This window comes from Miniopterus natalensis, chromosome 17 (genome assembly GCF_054644295.1).
Source record: "Miniopterus natalensis isolate mMinNat1 chromosome 17, mMinNat1.hap1, whole genome shotgun sequence".
NCBI classification, from domain to species: domain Eukaryota; kingdom Metazoa; phylum Chordata; class Mammalia; order Chiroptera; family Miniopteridae; genus Miniopterus; species Miniopterus natalensis.
In genome coordinates, this window is record NC_142097.1 from 16,967,877 (window position 1) to 16,991,697 (window position 23,821).

Below are 23,821 nucleotides of genomic sequence, written 5' to 3' on the forward strand. Positions count from 1 at the left end.
CACACACACCTAGGATCATATGCATGTACACAAATCCCCCTCTCAGACATCCTCGCAAGACACACCATCCTCACACAGACACAAACATACTATATACACATTTTCTTTAGACCCACAGGATCGAGTGCACACACACCTTCCTTGCAGACACACGTGAGGCTGTGTCCACGTGCGCCTTTCTCTCGTTGTTTGGCTCAGATGAGTAGGAATGGCTTGGGTCTTCCTGGTCTTGGCCAGGTTGTACCCCGGTCTAGGGGCTAGGGGTGGTGGTGTTCGCCATGCAGTGGGTTGTGTTGGCGTTGTAGGCCCAGGAGGGGAAGGTGTGCAGGTTAAAGATGGGGTAGCTCCAGCTGTTGATAGCCAGCATGATGACCAGCACGCCCAAGATGTTCAGCACGATTCCCGCTCGCGCCTGGTGTGCAGAGAGTCAGTGTGAGCGAGCAGCTCCTGAGTTGGGCCAGCACCCCCCCTTCAGTGTCCAGAGGTGCCCAGGAGCTCTCACTAGCAAAACTCTCCCTTGGGAAGTCCTCCCTGGCATCTAACCTGCAGCACTAGGCAGTGCCCTTGCCTCTTGCTTTACTCCCAGTGCTAACAGGGGGAAGGGAAGCTTCTCCTGAGCTTCCAGGATCCTGGGCCTCGTTCTCTGAGTCCATCTCCCTGGCAGTGGCTACTTGGCCCCTTGGAACCTTCCCTAGATTCCCCTCTCCTTCCTCTTCCTCTCACATGGCTTGGGCCTGGCAGGGCCTAAAGATGCTCTCACTGTGGGGGTCATATCCCAACCTCCCTGGTGTCCCCCATCCCAGACAAGATCCACTCTCAACCATGAGAATCTCAACGGTTTTATGCTACTTTGTAGACCACCAAGACGGGAAGGCAGAGCAGGAAGGAGTGCTGAAACATTCGGGGCCCCTGCCACTCACCATGTCAGACACTTTGAGTCCTCCTAAAGAGAAGACGATGGCATTGGGCGGGGTTGCCACAGGCAGCATGAAGGCCAGGGAGGCAGCCAGAGTGCAAGGGAGCATGACATAGAGAGGGTGGAGGCAGATGGCCTGAGCCTGGAGAGGGCGACAGCGGGGCAGAGCTGATGGCAGTCCTCGCCTCAGAGGGAAAGGTGTCGCTCCCAATCCTCTTGCTTCCCCTCTTTGAGAGACAACCCTCCCCACCCCCACCACGTACTCTGGGCATGAACCCACCATTTCTGCCAGGAGGTACTGGGTGACCTGGGAAGGGTGCCTTGACCTCTCTGGAGGGAATGACTGTGTGGCCCTGCCCTGTGGGGTGTGGTGAGGAGAGGGGCCCATAAAACGGATCTCAAAGGGGCCCTGGGTATCATCAAAGGCTGCCCGAACGCTCTCGCCTGGGAGGAAGGGGCTGGGGACGCTCCAGGGAGCAATTTTACCCCATCACCTCAGGAATGACCAGAACAGGGACTTGGCTCGGGAGGAGGGCGAGGCCACCTGTGAGCCACATCAAGATACTCAAGGGGTGATGTCACCAGGGACGGGATGAGTCAGGGGCCAGGGGACTTTGGGGACCAGGGTAGCTGGAGAGCCCCAAGAAGAGCAGAAGCTCAGAGGTCCTGTCGCGGAAATGAGAGGAGGTGCAGACAGGTCACTGTGACCTACAGGTGGGGCCCCTGAGTGGGGGTGGGCAGGAGGGCTGCCTGGAGGAGGCACGTCTGCAGGGCCAGCTCACCATGGAGGCCAGGATGGGCAGGAAGAGTGTGGTAGTGGCCACGTTGCTGGTGCACTCAGTGAAGGTGGCAACCATGAGGCAGAGGATGAAGACAATGGCAGGAGGCGGCACACTCTGGAGCGGGATCAGCTTTTCCCCCAACCAGCCAGACAGGCCCGATGCCTGTGGGCAGAAGAGGTTGATGTGTGAGAGGCTGGGGTTCCTGGGCCCTGCATTCCCTACTGAGGCCCTGGGAGGGTCATTTTCCTGTCCACACCTCTCTAGATTCTTCAAAATCAAGAGCAGCTTGGGAGGGAAGACCCAGCTAGAACCAAGGGGTCCCCCTCTCTTCCCCCCCCCCCATTGATTTTCAGAAAGAGTGGAAGGGAGAGAAGGAGGGAAGAAAGAGAAACATCAATGTGAAAGAGACACATCGATTAGTTGCCTCCTGCATGCACCCTGACCAGGGCAGGGATTGAACCTGAAACCCAGGTACTTGTCCTTGACGGAATCAAACCTGTGACTATGTGGTGTATGGGCCGACGCTCTAACCACTGAGCATGCCAGCCAAGGCTCCCCTCTTCTGCTCTTGAAGAACAGTTGGATATGGGGAGAAAGGTGAGATGAAAAGCTAAGAAAGGGGGCCAAAGAGCCTTCTTGGGAAACCTGGTGCTTGGTGGGAGTAAAGACGTCTCCCCACCTGTCTCAGGAGGTCTCTGGCCAACCTTAGCCCTCTCTCTGCCCTCTCCAACACAGCCGTCCCAGAGCAGGGAGAGTGGGGAAGGGTTCTGGTAGAGGCTGGGAAGAGGCTGACAGGAGGACGGGACAGTCCACAGGGTCAGAAGGGCTCCAAGGTCTTTCCTGCCCACATCTATAATGCTAGATTGTGAGCCTCAATGCTGGCTACCCAGCATCCAGCACAGAGCTTGGCCCAGTTGGTGAATGCTTGATGGATGAACTAACCGCGGACCTAGGAGTTCCCAGCACCAATCCCTGACCCAGGGAAGCTGCCTCCTGTCTGTGCAGTGAATGAGCTTAATGGGAACACAGGCCCAGGGGTGCAGGTTCAGAGATTTCCCTCTTGGATAGAGGCTCTGGGAATGACGCCCTAGTCCCCAGAGCCTGGCTGGGCGTGATCACAGTGCCCCCTGGTGGCTGCAGCAGGCTAACCTTGCCAACCCAAAGCCAAGTACTCTTCAGGTGCTAAAGACATTGCATTCTCTGTCTGGAAGGGGTGAGGGGGTGGGGTGGGTGGGTGGTCACAGAGAACAGTCCCTGCTGGCCAGAGAAACCTGCCTCCCTTTTGGCTTTGAGAACCCAACTAGAGAAAGATCCCTATGGCTTGTGTTTCTTCCCCCCTTCTCAGACGACACTCTAACCTCTCTCCGGCAGGTGCAGAGGCTCTGCCACCAGGGGGCTCCTAAGTGGGGATCAAGTCTCCCCTGTGAGGGACTGAAACATGACCCCTCTTTCCCTGTCACAGGGTCTCCCTCAAACAGGCTGAGGAGCGGGCAGGGGTTTCTCACCTCACTGCCTTCGGCCAGGGCAAAGCCACCACCCAGCAGGAATACGATATTCCAGGGCATCTTCTCGTTCACTGTCTTCCAGTTGAGGAGGGCAGGAGGAGCTTTCAGCTTCCTTGGGTTTTCTACTCCCCAGGGAGAAGAGGATGGGTCACCAAGAGTCCTCAGGCCTTCCCTCCCTTCCAGTTGGGGCCTCCTGTATGGGTCCCTATCAGAACTTAATGCGTGCAGGAGGGTAACCCAAGTTCTGCAACGTCCCAACTTTGTCCCTGAGCCCCTGTGTCCTTGGTAAGTCACACCAACCTCCCAGGGCTTTGTCTAATCCTGCCAAATATGATCTAAGGCACATTTTATGCTGGAACCAGGAGCTGCCCAGAGGCCCTTCCCTGCCCCAGTCCAGGTGCTTACCAGGATCCTGAGTCAGCCCTGGGATCTTGGAGGGCACGATGAACATAATTATGCTGATGAGCATGGCCACTGTCCCATCGGACATCAAGCTACGGGTGGGGCAGAGAGGGCAGGCTTAGTGGCTCAGGGCTGCTCAGGGATGCAGGGTGGAGGAGGTGGTGGAGAGGAGCCCTCCCACAGATGTGCCAACCCCTCCTGGCAAGTGTCTCCTCCCCACCCTCCCATGTTACCTTCTGTTCTGCTCCCTTCCCTCCTCATTTAGCTAGGAAAGCCCCTGGAGTATTCCCGTCCCCCCAGGATGCTCACGGTTTCCCCTCGGAATCCATATAACCCAGGCTGCCCCAGCCAACGAAGAAGCCTGGATCCCGGGTGAACCAGAGCAGCACCAGGAGGGCAAAGAGGATGGTGACGGCTATTTCCGCAAAGCTCATGGGGCCCAGCTGCCTGTGCTCTTTTCGGATGACTTGGAAGGCCGCCTGCTGTTGCTCCTGTGCCTGCTCCCCCATGCCAAAGTTCTTCCGGAAGCTGCAAGTAGAGGGGCAGGCGCAGCTCATGAGGGCCTCCCATTGGGCAGGGGAACAAGGGCCTCTGAGTGCCTGCGATGTAAGGGCTGAGGGCTGCAGAGGCCATCTCAGAGTTGTTACACTAAGGCCCTGGGTCCACCCAAGTTTCTGGAAGAAAAGCAGACTTGGGGAGAGGGTCATGAGGCAGAGACAAGGTTGCGGCTGGGGGCCAGGTTTCCCTATGCTTGGCTCTGCTTCATCCACCCCACTGACCCCCATCCCTCCAAGGGTTCTTTTAAGCCAAGCCCTCCCTTGCCCAGGGTGAGGGGGACCTAGAAGCCTGGACCCCATACCTTCTTCTGGCTCTGACTCACTGCTCCCCTCCCTCAACAACTTTTCAGGAAATCCTCCCCTCCCTCTCCTACCAGCTTCTTGGCATCCTCTGCCAGCCAAACCCCCCACCCCTGCCCTCCTCGCCCCATTGTCCCCAGAGGCACAAAAGGCTTTAGCCCATTTCCATATGCCTCTTACTTAGTAAACTCATATTGACTTTTAACTTTTCACTTGGGCAAATTGCATCTCCCGTGTTGGATGGTGAGTTCCTCAAGGGCAAAGACCATGCTTCACACATCTTTGAGTCCCCCATGGTGCCTGGCATTGTGCTGGTCTCTTTGACTACCATTTTGCCTTGTACCAGCCCCCAACCTCAATCCATCTTCCTCACACCTGCCCAAGTGATTTTTCCAAAGTGCAGCAACAAGGCTTAAAAACGTTCAGTGGCTCCCCAGTGCCTGGGCAGGAAGGGCAAATAACTCACACCTCAGTACTGCTCACGTCACCACTCTTATCCTGTACTCATAGCGGGCATGACTAGTGAATCTCAGACTCTATTCCTACTGAGCCCTAGCAAGTTCTCATGATTTTCAACGCAGAACTCTAGTGACTACAAGTAATCGAGGGTTGTTAGTAAGAATAAAACCACCCGGCCAGTGTGGCTCAGTGGTTGATCGTCAACCTATGAACCAGGAGATCACAGTTCGATTCCCAGTCAGGGCGCATGCCCAGGTTGGGGCTCGACTCTCAGTAGAGGGTGTGCAGGAGGCAGCCCATCAATGACTCTCATTGTTGATGTTTCTCTCTCTCTCTCTCTTTCTCCCTTCCTTTCTCTGAAATCCATAAAAAATTTTTTTTTAAAAAAAGGCCCGGCCGGGCGTGGCTCAGTGGCTGAGCGTCGACCTAGGATCCAGGTGATCGGGGTTCGATTCCCGGTCAGGGCACATGCCCGGGTTGCAGGCTAGGCAGCCGATCAATGACTCTCTCATCATTGATGTTTCTCTCTCTCTCCCTCTCCTTTCTTCTCTCTGAAATCAATAAAAATATATTTAAAAAAAAGAAAAAAAAAGAATAAAACCTATTTACTACTTGGACTCAAGGACAAGGTCCTAACTCTTTATATGGCACACAAAATCATCCAAAATCCTTCCCCCACCTATTCTCCAGCTTCTTCTCCTATTACTCCTTTCGGTTCTTTATGTTTCAACCACACAGAACTAGAGTTCTCCCACATTGTGTTCTTTCTTGCCTCTGTGCATTGGTACAAGGTGTTCCCAATGCCTGCAATGCCTTTACCCCCTTCTCTACCTGGCTGACTTCTAGTTTTACAAGATTCAGTTCTGGCATCATCTCCTCCAAGGGCCTGTGGAACCCCCCACTCTCCTGGGCTGTGCTCCCACAACACCTGGGCTTCCCTGTGTCATGGCCCCACTATGCCATCACCCATCAGATGGTGAGCTCCAAGGATGGGGACTGTGCCTAATGTCTTTTAGTGTTTTCAGTGCCTAGCACAGGGCCAGGCACCTAGTAGGAGCACAGCAAATGCTTTTGTACCTGACCATGCTCAGTGTGTTCTCCTTAAGCACTTACCAAAGGACTGTAGAGTGTTGTGGAATGGAACCTGGCCTGGGCAGCAGACCTGGCTTTCAATCCCAGCACTGACAAATCTAGTACCATTCCTCAAGTCTCAGTTTGCTCATCTGCTAAATGGTATAATAATACCCTTGGCCCAGTAACTACCTCAAATGGGAGTGGAGGGGTGGGGGGTGACCAAGTGCACCAAGGGGCCTTGGGAAGGAGAAGCCTTCTCATTGGGATGGTGATTTTATCATTTTCTACAATAACTATCTGAGTACCCAACTGAAAGCTCTCAGGGGATCAGGGCAAGACCTGGGCCTTTCTCACCCATTCGGCCACTTACTTGAACCCCAGGAAGAGGACCTGAAGCCACAGCCAGGCAAGCAGCAGCAAGATGATCATGGCGGGGAAGGCAAAAGTGAACCAGGTGGCAAAATTCACCACATTGCCATTTTTGAGGAAGATCCTGCAGGGGGATGTAGGCTGTTGTGTGACATTGCCTGGTGACCACCAAGCCCCATTCCCCCCCAGTGAGAGTGCAGACGCCCCATCTGTCAGTCACTCACTTGTCGATCTGGCCTTGCAGCACCAGGTTGGGTGTGGTGCCAGTCAGTGTGGCGATGCCCCCGATGCTGGCTGAGTAGCACACGCACAGGCTCATACCCTTAGAAAAATGGAGCTGTTCCTCTTTCGTCTGTGCCCTTGGCTTCAAAGGACCAGGTGGGACAGGGTGGACCTGCCCATTATCTGGGAACAAGGGAGAGCTCAGGTTGGGGAGTTGGTGCAAGGCAGCTCCCGGGATTGTGGCTCCATGGCCCCTGGGGTGTAGGCGGGATACCTTGTCAGTGAGTAGCCCAGATTGCTGGAGGGCAGAGGCTGCCTCCAGGCCTGCAAGGGCCCAGCACTCCCTAGAGTCTCAGGTTAAGATGAACTCAGACACCATGTGGCCCAATCTATCTCTTGAGAGAGGAAAACTGAGGCATACAAAAGGGCACAGGATTATCTAAACCACACAGGAAAAAGGGAGCCTGGACCCCCAGTGACCCACCCAGATTTCAGCTCTCTGCTTGCTAGGGTGACCCAGCATCTTGGTCAGGACTGAGGAGGTTCCCAGCACATGGGACTCTTTATTTTAAAACCAGGAAAATCCCAGGAAAACAAAGACAAGTTGGCCACAGCACTTCTTGCTTCCCTCTTTCCCTAAGGGATCCAAGATGACCACCCCTGGGAATGGACGTCCCCTCAGACCCTCCCCAAGACTGGAGGGGTTGGACCAGGGCCCAGTGTCATCTTTCTCACCAACTTTGGTCACTTCTTTCTGGGGACTTGTTTCCTCCAGTTGGAAGGTGGGATTGTCACTGCCATCCTCCGCGTCCTTGCTCAGAGGTCCCTTGTGCAGCTGCTCCAGGACGGCGTGAGCAATGGGCACCATCATGGCCGTGGTAGCCGTGTTGCTGATCCACATGGACAGGAAGGCCGTGACCACCATGAAGCCCAGCATCAGCCTAGGAATGGACAGATGGACACCCTGGTGTTCCAGTGTCCCTTCAGGGATTGGATGCCCAGAATGCCACTGGCACTGGGTTGTCCTGTTCTGGTTTGTGGGAACTCACAGAGCAGGCCGCACGCCGATGATGAGGAGCACACTGAGGGCGATGCGTTTGTGCAGATTCCAGTGCTCAACTGCAATGGCCACCAGCAGCCCCCCGATGAACAGGATATTTGTGTCCGAAAGGTACTGGATGCACACCTGGGAGGCAGGGCGAGCTGAGAGGCGGGAAGACCCTGGGGTCTCCTACTGGGTCTTTGGGTTTATGGGGTACAGTCACTGATATTCCCACAAACAGAGGCTGGTCCCTGGGCTCTTGAAACTGAATGGAAATAGTCTTTGGATTACGCATTATTTAATATTAACCAGTTTCCTCTCTTCCTGCCAAGCTCATTCTTTCCCCCCTTAGGTTTGATTGGGAGGAAATCCAGCCTGATTTCACTCATGTTTACAGCCATGGACTGGGAGATGACAATTTAGTGCTGTTTCTAGAAACCAGAGCAATGGTTCTTGGAACTTTCTAGAAATGAAATGCTTAGGCCCTGCCCCAGATCTACTGAATCAGAAACTCTGGGGTGGGCCCAGCCATCTGTGTTTTAACCTGCCCTCCAGTTTAAGGACACTCAAGTTGAAGGGATACCAAACTAGAAGAATCAAGCTCTTTAGCTGGACTTCGAGGCCCCTTTTCCTTTGTCAGCAGGCTTTTCCACCTCCCTGGCTTAAGCCTAATCACTCCCATTTCAAATGAACCTTCAACACCAGCCACACACATCTAGAACGTCCTGTCCCCTGTCTTCTAGCTGACTCCCCCTTCAGTGCTCTTTGACTGAGGAGCAGAGACGGGGACCCCTCTTCTGTGTGCCCTGCAGATGATGAAACTTCTTGGGTCACGGGCATCCTAGAGTAGACCCCTCCCTCCCCAGGAGCCCTTCCCCCTGGGATGGGGGAGGCTTACTTCTTTGGCACTCATTATGCCCATCATGGGGAACAAGATGAGGGGGAAAAAGGCGGTGACAGCCAGGGGCAGGGCCTCGACACTCCAGAAGATCGCCATGAGGATGATGGTGTAGCCACAGTAGGCTGCCTGCGGGTGGGAGGAGAAAGGCAGAGTTTTTGGACGGGGCAGGCCTGTATCCCAAAGTCATCACCTCCTGCCTGTGGAGAAAATAGGCCATTTGTAACAATGTAAAGAGAGCCCATGAAACCCACAGTCACTGATTTTTGAGCCCAGGGTCCTATTTAAAAATGGAAATAAAAAACAAAACAAGGCCCTCTCACCACTTGGACCTTGGGGAGGGGCTAGAGAGTCTGGATTTGGCTATCAGGCCCCATCCAGCCCAAGGGGACTTCAGAAGGCCCAGATGAGGACCCCTAGATGAGATGGGGGGCTGCCAGACTGGGGCCTAGGTGCAGTGTGGACCCTGCCTGGTACCCTAACTTCCCCTGGCTTTATCAGAGCCTGTAAGAAAGTATTTATTTGTATGATGATTTAATTCGTGTTTGTTCCCTCTGCTAGGAGATAAGCTCTGTGAGGACAGTCAGTTTTGTGGCATCTGGGTCCTTGGAGCTCAAGACCCAATAGGCTTCAGAGCAAATCTTTTTTGAATAAAGGAATCATTGGAAAGTTTTGGGAATGGTGGTGTCTCCCTCTTAGCAATCCTGGCATGATCACTGCATTGCACAACCCCAGGAGACGCCATTCACATTTTATAGAATATGTGAAAGGTTCCCCCATTCCTGCTTTGTGCAGGGAATTGTGGGGTAAACCCCTAGTCAGTCTTGTGAGTCTTTGCGTACCAGAGGCTCTCCTCTTTGTGACGAGACCTCCAAGTCTAGAGCAAAATGGAAGTCAGCCAACCCCTGATGTCAGAGGCCCACCCTCATCGACAGAGGGAAAGTGGGGGAATCATTCTCCAGGAGGAGGGGGTGGTGGGGAACAGTGCCCACATCCCAGCCTCCTCAGGGTTACCTGCAAATTCTGTGCTTGCCAAAGGAAAGAGCTGCGGGGCTAGGGCGCCCTCCTCTCTTACTGGTCTCAATTGCCTGTCTCAATTGTCCTGGCCTCCTTCTTTTCTCTACCTGCTACAGGCTGGGCTCACCCCTTAGCACCTCATGCCCTTAGGACCCTGAAGCTTGGGGTGGGTCCCTGGGGGAAGAAGAAACTGCTGTTTATGGAGCAATTCTTAGGAGCTGGTTGTTTGCTTTTTGTTTTAATCTTCACCTGAGATATGAGGATATTTTTCCCCCATTGCTTTTCAAAGAGTGGAAGAGAGAGAGAGAGAAACATCAATTTGAAAGAGACACATCGACGAGGGGCCAGGGATCAAGCCTGCAAGTGAGGTACATGCCCTTGCTCAAAAATCGAACCCAGGACCCTTCAGTCCAGGGTCTGCCACTCTAACCACTGAGCCAAACCGGCCAGTTGTTTTTATCTTGTTACATAAATTCCAACAGCCATTAAGGTGGGTGTGGCGGTCCCCGTTAGAGATGAGCTTGAGAGGGTAAGTGGCTTGCTCAGGGCCACAGAACTAGGAGTGGCAGAGGAGCATGGGATCCAGGCAAGGTGTCTAGACTGCGTGACTCCAAGAGAGTTCTCCCCGTCGTCTACATAATTGGCATCCCGGAGTGGTACAGCGCACAGCCTTGCTGGAGAGCCAAGTCTGTTAGATGCCAGGCTCATTTTCTTTCCAATACCCCCCCTCTCCTCACCCCAGGCATGAACTCCTGGGCTCCAGGGGTGGGGCCACCTTGACCCTTGACCAGAGACCCACCCTCCCACTCCTCCCCCAGCAGGAGGCTGATTCTGCTGAAGCTGCTGTTTCCTCAACCACTTTTTCACCTGCAAAGATTGCCCTGGCCAGTTACTCACCCTCCCCTGGGGCTAAGGGCAGGCCAGCCCCTCTGGACCCTGGCAAACCCCCAAGGAGGGAGACTGGGGCAGACCGTCACTCTGCTGAATCAAGAAGAAAGCTCTGCTAATCACGACAGCAGAAGGACCCTGAGGACTACCTCATGCCAAGCACTCTGCTCTCTGCTCTGTGCTTCAGATGGTTTTTAATCACATTTAGTTGCTCTGTGAGTTAGCGACTATTGTTCCCATTTCACAGATAACAAACAAATGTGCAAATACATTCAGTAAATGTCTCGAAGTGACACAAATAAGTGGAAAAGCCAGGCCATCTGGTTTTTGAACCCCAGCTTTTACCTTCTACCTTGTGCCCCATCCCTTGCATTTGAGGGGCATCCCCAGCTTCAGGCCCGCTGTGGCCACTGGGGTGTCCGGGGCTCCGAATCCAAACAGAAGCTACCCGAGGGGACTGCCACTTCCTGTTACCTGGCTCTGGGCAAGTTCCTTCATTTCTGAGATCCCATTTCCAAACTCCAAAGGCAGCTGTTAACAGTCAAACCTGCTCCTGTGAGCTCCAGTGTGTGCAATCTATGGCTCCCTTACCCTGTTACAACTTCTCTGTGTCCCTTTCTATATCTGTCTATCTCTAGATCAAAACCCAAAACTGGTTTCACAGTTCCATCCAGGAGCCTTCCTTGGCCCGGTGGCTCTGGCCCTGTGTCCCCCTCCCACATTCCTGGGGCGTCTGTCCCGCGGTGGCCTAACTTGCTGACCTGTCCTTCCTGGTTCATGGGGTTCTTCACTGGGGCGTGGAATTCCAAAAATCCACGCAGTCCAATGGGAAAACTATTTCAATTTTCTGCTAACATCTAACTAAGGTTATGAACATAGGTAACAACAAAACCATACAACTATGAATGGTACTATTGGTGATTTTGTGACAGATATTTGACTGTAGCTGTTAGCTATTAGATACCCATACAGGTCCGTTGTCACAGCTTATCTCAAAATGTATCTCAAAATAGTGTTTACATCCATCGGTGTTTTGGAATTATGGTAGTTATGACACCAACATTAGATCTTACTCAATGCAATCATGAAGAAGCACCTACATTTCTGAATTGCAATTTATTTTTTCATGTTTTTAGAAATGGGTCTCAAGATCGTTGCTTTTCTTTGTGATCCTATGCATTTTATTTTGTGCATTTCAAAGCAACCTCCTGAGAAGGGCCCATGGTCTTCACCAGATGGCCAAAGGCAGTCATGGCTCAGAAATGGGTTAGAATCCCTGAGAAGAGAGAAAGAAAATACTTTACCTGGTACCAACTACTGTGGCCTTCCTGAATCATTTTGGGAATTTTCTAAACTTCCAGGCTCACCCTATGTGGGAGGGAGCAGGGCTCTCTACAAGCCCCAGCGATGCAGAGGTGAGCCAGAGTGGACAGTTACAGGGTCACGAAGAGCCCGGTGGATACTTTACACATGTTCTCTCTCATTTCATTCTTTTTCAAAAAATTTGTCTTTATTGTTGAAAGTATTACAGATGTCCTCTTTTCCCCCGATGACACCGTGTTCCCCGATCCCCCTGCCCCCCGCTTCCCTCTGAGACTCGTCAGTCTATTCTATGCTTCTCCGTCTCTGGCCATTTCATTCATGCATCTCCATGAGACAGTGCGTCTCATCGCTCTATGGAGAGGTGAGAAAACCGAGACTCCGAGTCTAGCATTGCCTTGTTGATATTTATTGGCTGAATCTTTTTTTTTTTTTTTAAATATCTTTATTGATTTCAGAGAGAGGAAAGGAGAGAGAGAGATAGAAACATCAATGATGAGAGAGTCATTGATAGAGCCCACAACCCGGGCATGTGCCCTGACGGGGAATTGAACCCCGATCGCCTGGATCCTAGGTCGACGCTCAACAGCTGAGCCACACCAGGCTGGGCTATTGGCTGAATCTTAGAGGGCCTGGGTTTGAGGTTGGGGAGCTGTTTGCATTCTGAGTGAGGTGCCAGACCCTTGGGCACCCCCTGAGGAGAGAGCCCTGGGGATCCTTTCCGGTTGGCCCCACATGTGTCCTATTCCAAGGTCAATATCCTTACCTTTAGAAGTGGGAACTTGGGGATCAAACCTGTTCATCAGACACTCATTCAAATATCCTGTCCCACTCCGGGTCTCCAGTCCTGCTGGATCTATGCCTCACATGCTCCCCTTGACTTCTCTCCAGCTCTGGGTCACTAGCCCGGCCCAAGCCTCAGCATCTGTCACCAAGATCCCTGCAACAGCCTCCTTGTTCGCCTCCCAGCTTCCTTTCTTGCCCCTGAAATCTCTCTTCCTTGCTGCAGTCAGAGTGATCTTGAGGCACAAATCTGTATAATCCACCGTCCGCTTACACACACTCACCTCAAAACAGCTCATATCCCTTCAGGGTTTCCCGCTGCCCTTAGGAAAAGCCTAGGGCTGGTCTGTGCCCCTCCTCCCTGTTCTCTCTGCTGCAGCCACCCTGGCCCTCTTCCAGTTCCTCAAACGCTTCATTCTCCCTGTAGCCACAGGGCCTTTGTGCATAATTTCCTCTCTTCCCTCCCAACTTTGCCCAGCTGATGTCTACTCAATTTTGGAATCTCAACTCATTGTTTTCTTTTTTACTTTTGTTTAATCCTCACTGGAGGACATTTTTCCCATTGCTTTTTCAGAGAGAGTGGAAGGGGAGGAGAGAGAGACAGAGAGAGAAACATTGATGTGACAGAGACAGGTTGATTGGTTGTCTCCCTCACGCACCCCTACCAGGGCTAAAGATTGAACCAGCAACAGAGGTACATGCCCTTGACCAGAATCGAACCCGGGACCCTTCAATCCACATGCCTACGCTCTAACCACTGAGCCAAACTGGCTAGGGCTCAAATATTTCTTCTTAGGAAAGCCTCTATGGCTTCCAGGCTGGAGTATATTCACTATTTTTATACCCTAAGCTCCTGTAACTCTTCTGCTTAGCACTCAACACAGCCTGTAATGAAACATTTAGTTTCACAAATTTCTTTAAAAAAAAAAAAAAAAAATCTTTATTGATTTCAGAGAGAGAAAGGGAGAGGGAGAGAGAGAGAAACATCAATGATGAGAGAGTCATTGATCGGCTGCCTCCTGCACGCCCCCTGCTGGGTGAGGATCAAGCTTGCAACCGGGCATGTGCCCTGACTGGGAATCGAACTGCGATCTCCTGGATCCTAGGTTGATGCTCAACCGCTGAGCCACACCCAGCAGGGCACAAATTTCTTGATTACTATCAATCTCAAACCTTTCTCTCCAGGGACCAGGGTCCAAGTCTGTTTTTGCTCACCCAGCAGGGTGCCTGGCATCTAGATGGAGCTGACACTCTGAATGAATGAGTGAATGAATGTTGGACACTAGAAGCACAGACATGAGTCAGACCCTGCCCTGGCCCTCAGGGAGTCTGAGTGTGCGCTGCCCACAGGGCCATGGGAGGCAGGCTGCCCTGCAAAGCCAACAGTGGACAGAAGAGATAAACCCTCAGAGGGCTTCCATACCCCAAGGCTGGCAGCTTGCTTCTTTTGTAAAGGGAAACACAGGTCGGAGTTCAGAAAACCTGTGTGCCCAGGACCAGCTTTATTGCTGTGTGTCCTTGGACAAGTTACTTAACCCCTCTCAGCACTTTTTTTTTTGGATAAGCAACACTGAGCATTCCCAGCTGTATACACATTTATCTCTCTTATGAGGTTTCCTTATCAACAAATAAGAGAAACACCCACTTTGCTGGGTTATTATCAGGATGAGGGATGTGAATATGTAGCTACAAGCTATAAAGGACTGTAGATGGCAGTGAGCAGATGGCAGGGTTGACGTTGGGACAGAAATGTGCTCTTGGGGTGCTGGGGAAGCAGGGTGAATGCAAGAGGAACAAATGAAGATGAAGGTGCCGAGGAATCCAGGGCAGACTCTGGACCCTGGGTGTGGGCAAGGTGTGGGATCTGCGGGCATTACGGCCTTTACCCGTTACGGGTACAGAGCAGCCTGTGGCTGTTGGGCAGCAGCAAATATGCCCACAGTCTCAGAAGTGTCACAACTTATTTCTCCTGGTGATTGAAGGTTAACCCAGGGGTGGGGATGGGCTGGCACATAGCGGGCCACTCCCACTGCCCCTCTGCCCCTGGCAAGTAGGATGCTGCTGGCAGTAAGGGCTTCCAGGTCTAGAGAGTGAGGTGAGGCATTGGGTGGCAGCCTGCCAAGCACCATGGCAAAGGAGAGACCAGAGAGTGGGATCGTAGAGAAGAGGTCCCTTGCCTGAGCCTCCCTCCTTCTGGGCTGAGGGAGGCTTCCAGAGAAGAGACGCTGAGGGGGTACTGAGGGATAAATAGGAGTTCACTGGTGGGAAAAAGGCGTTGGGGTGAGGGAGTAAGCACAGAGGGAACAGAATGAGGCATAAGAGATCAAGATGCATTCTGGAAAGGTATAATGCTTGGAAAGAGCCTCATCTGTCCTGGGAGGGATCTAGGACTTTATCCAGAAGACAGGTAGAAAGAGGAGAGTGATACTGTTAGGTTGGCATTTCTATTAAAACATGGATGCTATCATATGTGATTAAAAAAATATGTGTACAAGTATTACATATAGACACAAGTATTTAAGTATACATATGTATATATCTGACTCAGGGATTCTTACCCTTTTTTTGGTACTAAGATCCCCTTGGCAGAGTGACAAAGATTTCCAACTCCTTACAATAATGTTTTTAAATGCATTAAATAAAATACTTTCTGCCCTCTCCAGTGTTGCTCAGTTGGTTGGAGCGCTGTTCTGTGCACTGAAAGGTGGTGGGTTTGATTCCTGGTCAGGGCACGTATGAGAGGCAACCGATCGATGTTTCTCTCTCTCTCTCTCACTCTCATTTTTTCTCTCTACCTCTCTCCCCCCTTCTCTCTAAAAATAAAATGAAATAAATAAATAAAATAGGATTATAAAGAAAACGAGTTGTATTGAAATACAGTGATTAAAATATGAAAAAGGGTAAGATAATGATATATGTGACTCTTTCTTACTTAATAAGACCTTCGTTGGCTAACAGCTACTGTAACTTCAAAGTCATGATGAACATAAACAAGATTTCAAGGTACAGGCAAGAGCTCTAATGTGATGTAAAAATATTTGCGATTTCTACTGGTGGCAAAGCCAAAGCTATCATTATACTGTTGTGATTTGTTGTCTACATTCATAACAGAAGGAAATGCTAAATTTTCTTTAGAGGCTATTGACAACAAAATGTAATTTTTCCCCATCCAAGTCCATAGGCCTCCTGAATGGTCCCCACAGACGCCCCTGGGGGGGATTCCCTGCTCTGGAGGACATGCACAACGCTGGTCGCCGAGACTGCCCTCAGGAAGGGCACTGGGCAGAGTGCGGGAGGGGCCTCTCCGTTCCACTCTTTTGTGCTTTGAATTTCATACAATGTGCATGGGTCACCTAAACAAATAAATCACGTAAAGATGAAAATAAGGAGCTTACACCTGCTATAGCACAGCAGATGGATCAGAAGACACAGGATGGGAGGTTGGGTGTCCAGTGGGGAGACGACAGGGGCTCCGAGCAGGTCATGGCAGAGGAGATAGAGAAAGAGAACGGACTCCAGAGATGTTAGGAGCTGGAAGACAGAGGGTCTGGGTGGTGGCTGATGACTTGGGTAGGAGGAATGGGAGGAGGGAAACTCCCAGAGGCCTGTCCTGAGTGTCCACATGGCAGTGACCACAAGGAGGGAAGCCAGGCTGAAGAGACTTGGGGAAGGAGGTACAGAGTGGGCTGTGGGCGTGTGATACCCTTTCTAGGAATGATAGGCCCATGCCAAATGTCTAATACCTTTGGGGGACTGAATATATAAAGGGAACAATGGCCAGGCCACATATGAAAATGCAACCTCTGCAGCAACCAGCCCGGGCAGCTAAGCCACAGCCCCCAGAGCAGTTGGCCCCAGTCAGGACTGGCTGAGTGCCCACCAGCTTCCTTCATTTTTGCCCCCCCATTCTCTACCCCCACTTCCAACCAGTGAGAGCCAAATATGCTCCCCTAACCAAGTACATAGGACACCCTGCTTCCCCCACCACCAACCTCTAATCAGGGAACAGCTGAAGCCTTCCCCTTTTCCACTGGGAAGTGTCCCAGCCCCTGCCTGCCTTTGAGACTCTGCCAAACGCAAGTGATGGTGCTGGCTCCCTTCTGGTTCTCTGCCTGATCTCATTTGGGTTGTCTTGTTTATTCCTGCACCTTAATGTTTATGAATTTGTTGCATCAGCTTCTGCTCTAAAAGGCCAAAGGGAAACAATGAGTTTCTGAGTGTCAGAGAAAACCAAAGTGGGGAGAGTCCTGACCTCACAGTTTGAGCTGCAGTCAGACCTGCCTGTGTCCACTAAAGAGCAAAACAGCAGGGAGGAGTGATGGTGAGGGAAGCCTTCCCACACCCCTCTGTGCTGCTGAGCCTCACAACAGCCCTGGCCTCACTGCTGGATTATATCCAGGGAACTACTGTTGAAGATTCTTCCTGACCCTCACTTAGCAGGTGCTAAGAAGTATGGGCACCCCTTGGTAATCAGGAGACAAAGTTCAAGTTGGGGAATCTTCTCTCTTTACTCCAGGGATTCCCCTGGCCCTGGAAACTGGCTCCTTCTTCTAATTCTACTCCCAAATATCCCAGAGGCCAGGAGATTTGTCTTCGCGTAGTCCCAGTGCTGCTCAGGTCACCCTTAGGGACCACACCCCGCCGTTCTGGTGGAAGCGACCAGACACACCTCGTCTTCCTGTTTCATAGGTGGAATCACCGAGGCCCACAATGGCTCGTTTGAACAAAACAAGTCATCTCTGGAAAGGAAGTCAAGCATCTCCACAGCCCCCGAGACTAGTTGTATTATCCAGGGGCTAGAAGTTCAGACAAGAGGCCAAGGGCACAGGGAGTCACTGTTTCTTGAGTTCCCAGGGCCAGCTACTCTATGCATTCAGGTTATTTCATTTCATCCTGATAATAGCTCCTTCGGAGTAAGAGGTTTGGATAAGGTCAAGCCACTGTACATGCTACCAAATGGATTTTGACCCACATCTGCCTGGCTCCCAAATCCGTGTTTTGTTCCCTGGACTCTGCCTTCTCAACCAAGAGCCAGGAAGTCTCTAAAGATAGCGGCGGGTCCTAGAAGTGAGGTCCAAATTCCTTGTACAGTCTTCATGCCCACAGTGAATCATCTGAGTCCTGAGTCCATTTTGGGGTTCAGGAATAGCTTGCAGTAAGGGCATTTTAGTTATACAGGTTTCTAAGTGTACAGGTGATTCGGATTAAGGGATTCCACTTTTTGTTCTCACCGTCAGTACAACATAGATTTCAGCTAAGCCCTGTCCTGGTGGATACTGTGTCACGGGGAGACTGTTTTTAGATCCCCTTGGGTCCTGAGAGGCATTTTGATCCCTGAGCGAATATTCACCCCTCACGCATAAAACCCTGCCTCCCTCCCCTAGCCTTGCAGGGATGACGCAGGCAGACCTCTTCTCCCCTCTCTAAACTAATTTAAGCCATCTTCTCACTTACGCCTCCATGCCTAGGTGGCTGTTTATCCCTCCACTTTCCTGGTCTCAGGCCTTTGCACAGTACGTTCTGCCTGGACAGCTCTTTGCCCAGAGCTGTGGCTGGCTGGCTCTTTCTTGCCATTCTGGTCCTAGGGTAAATATTACCACCCAGGAGGACTTCCTTGAGAACCCCTCAAGGAAGAGAGGGTCTAGAGCAGGCCCTCCCTAAGCCACAGTCACCACCTGCTGTGTGGTTTTCACAGCATGGACAGGATATGCTTTTGTGTTTCTCTCCACCCCCTGCACCTAAACTATGCCTGTCACATAGTATGTTTCCTTAAGAGCTAAATGCATGCATGAATGAATGGTTGGATGGAAGGTTTCTGGCAGGTTGATGGTGTTTCCTCCTGGTCTGCTTGCAGGGTTGTGGGAGTAGTGAGAAAGCCTCAGGCCCCACGGTTCCCCATCTGCTGGGGCCACAGGAAGATGATGAGCATTTCAAGGATTCTGTAGCTGTTCCTCAAACACACCTACTAGTTCCAGCCCTTACACCTTTGCTCCTGCAGTCCCTTCGCCTGGCCTTCCCTCTACAGATGGCTCTGATTGTTGGAATCTGACTCAGCCTTCCGGGCCCAACTCAAGTGCCACCTGCCTCGGATTCTCCCTTGATGCATTTGGAAGGATTTTCTCCCTCCTCTGAGCTCCAGCAGCCTCCTGGCTATACCTCTGTGTAGACACATGTTCCCCTACACTGAGAGCAATTTGAGGGCAAAATGTCTGTATTCCTTTTTGGTAACCTGCTGCACAGAGCAGGAGCTGAACAGACATCCTGGACTGATCAACAGTGGAAGGACTGGCTGACAGCTGGATGGACATGAGGGTAGATGGCTCAAGATGTGACTCATAACAGGGCCACTACCTTGCATCCCTGGACAATCTCGGACAGAGACCCCAAGATCAGGTTCCAGTCCAGACTTTATAAAATGGAGCTAACAGTAGGAACCTCACAGTAACTCAGAGGTTATTTTGATAAATAAATAGATTAATGGTTTGAAGTACTTGGCACAATGACTAGCACACACGCAAAAAAATCTCGATAAATGCCAACTATTATTATACGGACATGAGTCTGAGCCTAGCCTGGAACTCCTTCTTCCCATTTCAGGGGCCAGGGGCATGGAGGTAAGCTCAGGGACCCACCACAGAGAACAAGGACTCAGCAGGAATTCAGGACAGGGACCTCTTTGCCCACATTCATTCATTCATTCGACGGGTATTTATTGAGCACCTCCTTTGTGCCAGGCACTGGGGATTCTGCATGGAAAATGACAAAGTGCCTATCCTCATAGAGCCTGCATTCTAGTATAAGAAGTCAGAGAGTAAATAAAAAAATAAACAAATACATCATTTCAGACAGCGAAAGCCCTCTAAATAAAACCACAGGGTGACTGGGGATGGTTAGAGAAGGCTTTTCTGAGGAGGTGGATTTAAGCTGAAACCTAAGGAATGAGAAGTAGGCATCTGGGAGAACAATACAGGCGGGGGGACGAGCAAGTTGAGGAGCAGAGAGAGAGCTGGTGGGACTGGAGCAGAGTGAACAGGAGATAGGACATTGGGCATGAGGACCGAGGGGCCTGCAGGGGAGGAGCCTCAGGGGCTCGTGGCTGCCCTAAGAGGTTTGGATTTTATTTTAGGTTTGATGGGAAGTCTGTATGGAGTTTTTAAGCAGGTAGTGATATGATCTTAGGTTTTGAAAAGACCAGGTGGTGGGGTGAAGAATGGTCTGGGGAGAGATAGGGATAGGTGAAAAATTATGGTGGCCCAAATGAGAGTGGAGGCAGTGGAAAGTGATCGCCTTCGAAGTGTTTTGGGGACATGGAGTCAACAGGACCTGCCGGCGCATGTGGAAATGACAGAAAGAGAGAAATGAGGACTGGCTCCAAGGTAGACGGCTGAGCCGTATGTTGAAGAATAAGACTGCAGGAGGAGAAAACTGGAAAAGCTGAGCAACGAGGGTTTTGTTTTGCACGTGGAAAAGTGTATGCTGCTTAAAAGAGAACATTCAGGTGGAAGTGTCTCGTGTTAGCTGGATAACAAGTTTAGAGGTTAGCGCTGGGGCTACAGGTTCGGGAAGCATCGGCACAGAGATGCTTTTTAAAGCTGGAGACAGCAAAAGATGCGTAGGGAGGAGCCAGGAAAAAGTGGCTGAGGGGGCAGAAAAACCAGGTGTCACCAAAGCCAAAAGAAGACGGTATCGCAAAGAGGGGCTGACCAGCTGTGACAAATGCTGCTGAGGGGTTGAGGAGGGTGAGCATGGACCACGGGCTTGGGGACACAGAAGCTGATGGGGACTTGAAGAGAGCCCTCTGAGTGGGTAGAGTCCTGGAGACTGGAATTGTCTAAGGAGAGACATGTGCATGTAGAGAGTCTCTGAGGCCTTCTCTGGGAGAGAGAGAAGAGAAAGGAGGCATATGTGGAGGGGATGTGGGGTCAAAGGAAGGTTTGCTTGCTTTTTAAGATGGAAGATATTACAGCTAATATCTTATGCTAATGCCAGAGATCAGGCAGAGAAGGGGAACTTGATGTAGGAGAGAGAGAGGGTAATTACAGGAGCAAAATCCTTGAAAGGGGCTGGTGTCCAGTGCCCTGGTGGAGAGGCTGACCTCACAGATAGGACTGGGGACAGTTCGTCTGAGTCAGGACAGGGGAGGCAGTGTCTGTGGGCAGAGGCAGGCAGTGGGGCTAGGCGCAGCTCAGGGAACAGAGGCTCTGACATGCGCTCCCCTGCAGGAGGCCTGGCTTCTAGTACTGACCCAGGCTTTCCTGTGTGACCTTGGGCACGTTACTGAATTCTTCTGGGCTGTGCTTTCCTGGGGGTGAAATGAGAATCACAGTCCCTGTCTGTCCTCTCTCCTGGGGTTAACACACTTGGCCCTGTCTGTCTGAAGACCTGTTTGATGGGTTCCCAGTACAGAAATGTCACTGGCTTTGGCCTGAGACCAGGATCATCTCAAAGGTGAGCCAAGCCTTGTCACCTAGCACATGTCAGGGGCCCAGGGGCTGTGCCACTACATTCCCAGTTCCTCACCCCTTTGGGACAGCATGAATAAAAAGCCTGCCTCGATTTCCTTATCTGTGACAAAAGGAAGAAAATGGCTCGGTGGGCAGTTCTGGGGCTGCAGGGTGGGGCCAGGGCCATGATTCTGTCTCAGCCTTCAGGAGGCAGTGAAGTAGAGAGAAGACAACACAGGCTTTGGAGCTAGCCCATACCACCAGCTCTGCCACTTCTTAACTGTGTGACCTGCCAGAGGAAAAGATTTACTGTGAAGCTTGAGCTTCCCTCATCCTGACCTAACCCTTCCCCAAGCCCTGTGCTAATTTTAGGTTTATAATTTTGTGTTCTTTTATTTACAAGAGGCCCTCCGAAGTGTATAATATCGGGTGGGGGGGGGGCAGGGAGCCTTGGCACCTCCCCCTCCATCCAGGGTGTCTATGATGCCCAATGGCAAGGTGCCACCCCTCCTCCTCAGCAGATTTTGCCCTTAGGATCACAGGTGAATACCTTCTCTTTCTGTTTATATTCTTAAGGGCACAAACTGCCGGAGGCCAGCTTCATCTTACTCCCTTTCCATCCCCTCCAGCAGCCAGCCCTGTGCTCCTTAGCCAGCCACTAAGCCTGGCCCAGGGCAGTGTGGTCACACAGTAGGCAGATAGCTCCATCGCTTCCCCCTGCGCCTCTTTTACTGACCTGGCTTCCTGACTCCCAAGGCAGTAGATCCTAAGTGCACCTAAGCAATTCACCTTGAGCTCCTACTCCTGGGTGCCAAGCAAAAGCCCCCTTGGACCTCTTCCCCTGCATCCCTCAGGAGACCAGGCGGTGACCGCCTCCCTTCCAGGCTAGGAGAGGCCAGTCGGTTATGCTGGTCTTAAGGATCCGCAGCCCTGGGCCAAACAGTCCCCCTGTGGCCCCCTCCGAGCTTCTGCGTGCCTGAGCCCCAAGTCCTTACCTGGGTGGGAATGAGGATGGGCAGGGGCAGCAGGACAAAGGGCAGGAGCACGACAATCAGGTAGTTGCGGTAGGCCCACAGGCCCCGCCAGAAGGTGGCCATGGCGTGGACCCAGGGGGGCTGCTGGAGCCGCCGTCTCTCTGGAATCCGGGGACCTGAGGGACTGACTGAAGCAGGTAGGTGGCTGGGCCAGGCTTATATAAAGCGGTGGAGTGTTAACCATTGACCCACCCTGGCAATCAGAGCAGGGTTTTTTGGAGTCCGGGGGTGAGAGGAAGGAGGAGGGACTTGCGGGGAGGTATAAAGATCAGGAAGACTTTGCAAAGAAAGGGAGGAGAGTGAGATCAAGGAGTAAAAAGCTTCAGGCTCGGTCAGGGAGTCGAGCCCAGAGTTAACCCCTTCTGTGCATGAAGGCTGGCAAGGGCGCCTGCTGGAGCAGCTGGAGAAGGGAGGGTGCCCGGGAGGCTGCACCGCCGGCCTCCAGAGGGCGAGTCCCCTCACCTCCCCACCCAGCCCGCCCTCCCTCCTTTCATTCCCCAAAGCCCTGTTCTCCGAGAACTGCTCCGACAGGACCGTGGGCGGGCGGCCCCCCTCTGGAGAGGCCCTGCCCTCTAGGCGTTTCCAGCCTAAGACTGTGGGAGGCCAAGGCCTGGAACAAGCCTTCCTCTCCCTTCCAGGTGTCTACGAAACCGCACAGCCACGGGTCCTGACTATCCCTTACTCACTCTGTAGCGTTGATCCACTGACTTAACTTCTCAGAATAACCGCTTCCTTGGTCCCCTGGAATATCTTCCTATTATGAGGCTCAAATTAGATAACTCATGGTGTGTTTGTTGCAGGCGGCAGGAAAGGACCTGGGCGTGGGACCCATGGCGCGAGAGTGGGACCTGGGTTCAGCAACTTCATTACTTGAGTTCTGGCTAGGAAAGAATCCAGGGCCAAAACTCCAATGATAAGAGAACATTTATTTATAGAATCACAGAGGTGGAAGAAGTAATTTATAGGAGAAATGGGCTCAGGAATCAAGTTATAGAGGCAAAGGAAAGGGCTTTGGTGCTTGGAAGTGAGGAAGCTGATGGTAACTTAGAAGTTGAGGCTAATTTGGCCACAGGGTGATGGAGGCAGGATCACAAGCTGGTGGAAGAGTGAAATAAGGCCTGGAGGGTGGTGTGTGTGTGCATATACGTGTGTGGTGGAGGTGCCGGTTGTGGGTTGGAAGGAATTGCTGGTTGTCTGTCTGGCCAGAGTCTCTGTCTCTTGGTACCTTCGCCCCTCCCCACCCCATACTGCACACAGTAGAAGCTCAACCCTGGTTCTGTTGATTTTCAGAGTGTGATGATGTGTGTGCCAGGATAACAAGGCAGAGTGCCAGAGGGAATGCTTCAGGAAGTAAGCACAGCCTGGGGAGAACTGGTGACGGTTAGAGAAAAGAAGCTTCTGTGTGGCTGAAATATGGGTTTATGGGGGACAGGATTGAGAGCTCATAACCACATTTCCAGGGTGTACAACAGCATGGCCTGGGCTGTTAGGCCAGTGAGATACTCCCGGAGCCATTGAGGTCTGTGTGAGACACTCAATGCTTTCTGCAGGGTGAGCAGAGAGCTATGGACGAATCCGGGTGGCGGGACTCCTGGAGCCAGCCTGGGTGGAAAGCTACAGTAAGACAGGACAGACTGGCTGCCCCCACGCCCCCATTCAGACTGTGGCCTCTCCACTCCCACACCACCAACCTGCCACCTGCAGGTGAGGAAGAGTCAGAAAGCACAGGGATGACAAAGGGTTTTAGTTACCCAAGACAATACCCCGATTCTGTTTCACCTTGGAGGAGGCTTCTCCCATGGCCTGAGG

General features: G+C 52.0%; 1 protein-coding gene across 2 annotated transcripts; it reads right to left on the minus strand.

Annotated features, from left to right (window-relative positions):
- Window positions 1–250: 250 nt before the first annotated feature.
- On the minus strand, window positions 251–22,075 carry SLC13A2 (solute carrier family 13 member 2). Of its 2 annotated transcripts, none has more exons than XM_016201897.2 (12): window positions 21,974–22,075; window positions 8,527–8,655; window positions 7,636–7,772; window positions 7,322–7,527; window positions 6,589–6,769; window positions 6,366–6,488; window positions 3,915–4,133; window positions 3,609–3,697; window positions 3,204–3,325; window positions 1,699–1,860; window positions 921–1,058; window positions 251–412 (listed from the first exon to the last, which is right to left on the minus strand). In XM_016201897.2, exons 1-12 carry the CDS (start codon window positions 22,073–22,075, stop codon window positions 251–253), a joined length of 1,770 nt encoding a protein of 589 aa, XP_016057383.2. The 2 variants fall into 2 exon arrangements, with proteins under 2 accessions (XP_016057383.2, XP_087682685.1); XM_087826559.1 differs by having other exon boundaries at window positions 6,589–6,771; window positions 7,315–7,527.
- Window positions 22,076–23,821: the final 1,746 nt, after the last annotated feature.

Excerpts from the sequence above, each read along its gene's own strand:
- SLC13A2 (XM_087826559.1), bottom strand. The coding sequence starts at position 22,075 with ATGGCCACCTTCTGGCGGGGCCTGTGGGCCTACCGCAACTACCTGATT. Across the intron at positions 4,134-6,365 it reads GTCCTCTTCCTGGGGTTCAA|CTTCCGGAAGAACTTTGGCA; the intron begins GTAAGTGGCCGA and ends CTCTACTTGCAG. Across the intron at positions 3,326-3,608 it reads AGGGCTGACTCAGGATCCTG|AAAACCCAAGGAAGCTGAAA; the intron begins GTAAGCACCTGG and ends CCTGGGGAGTAG.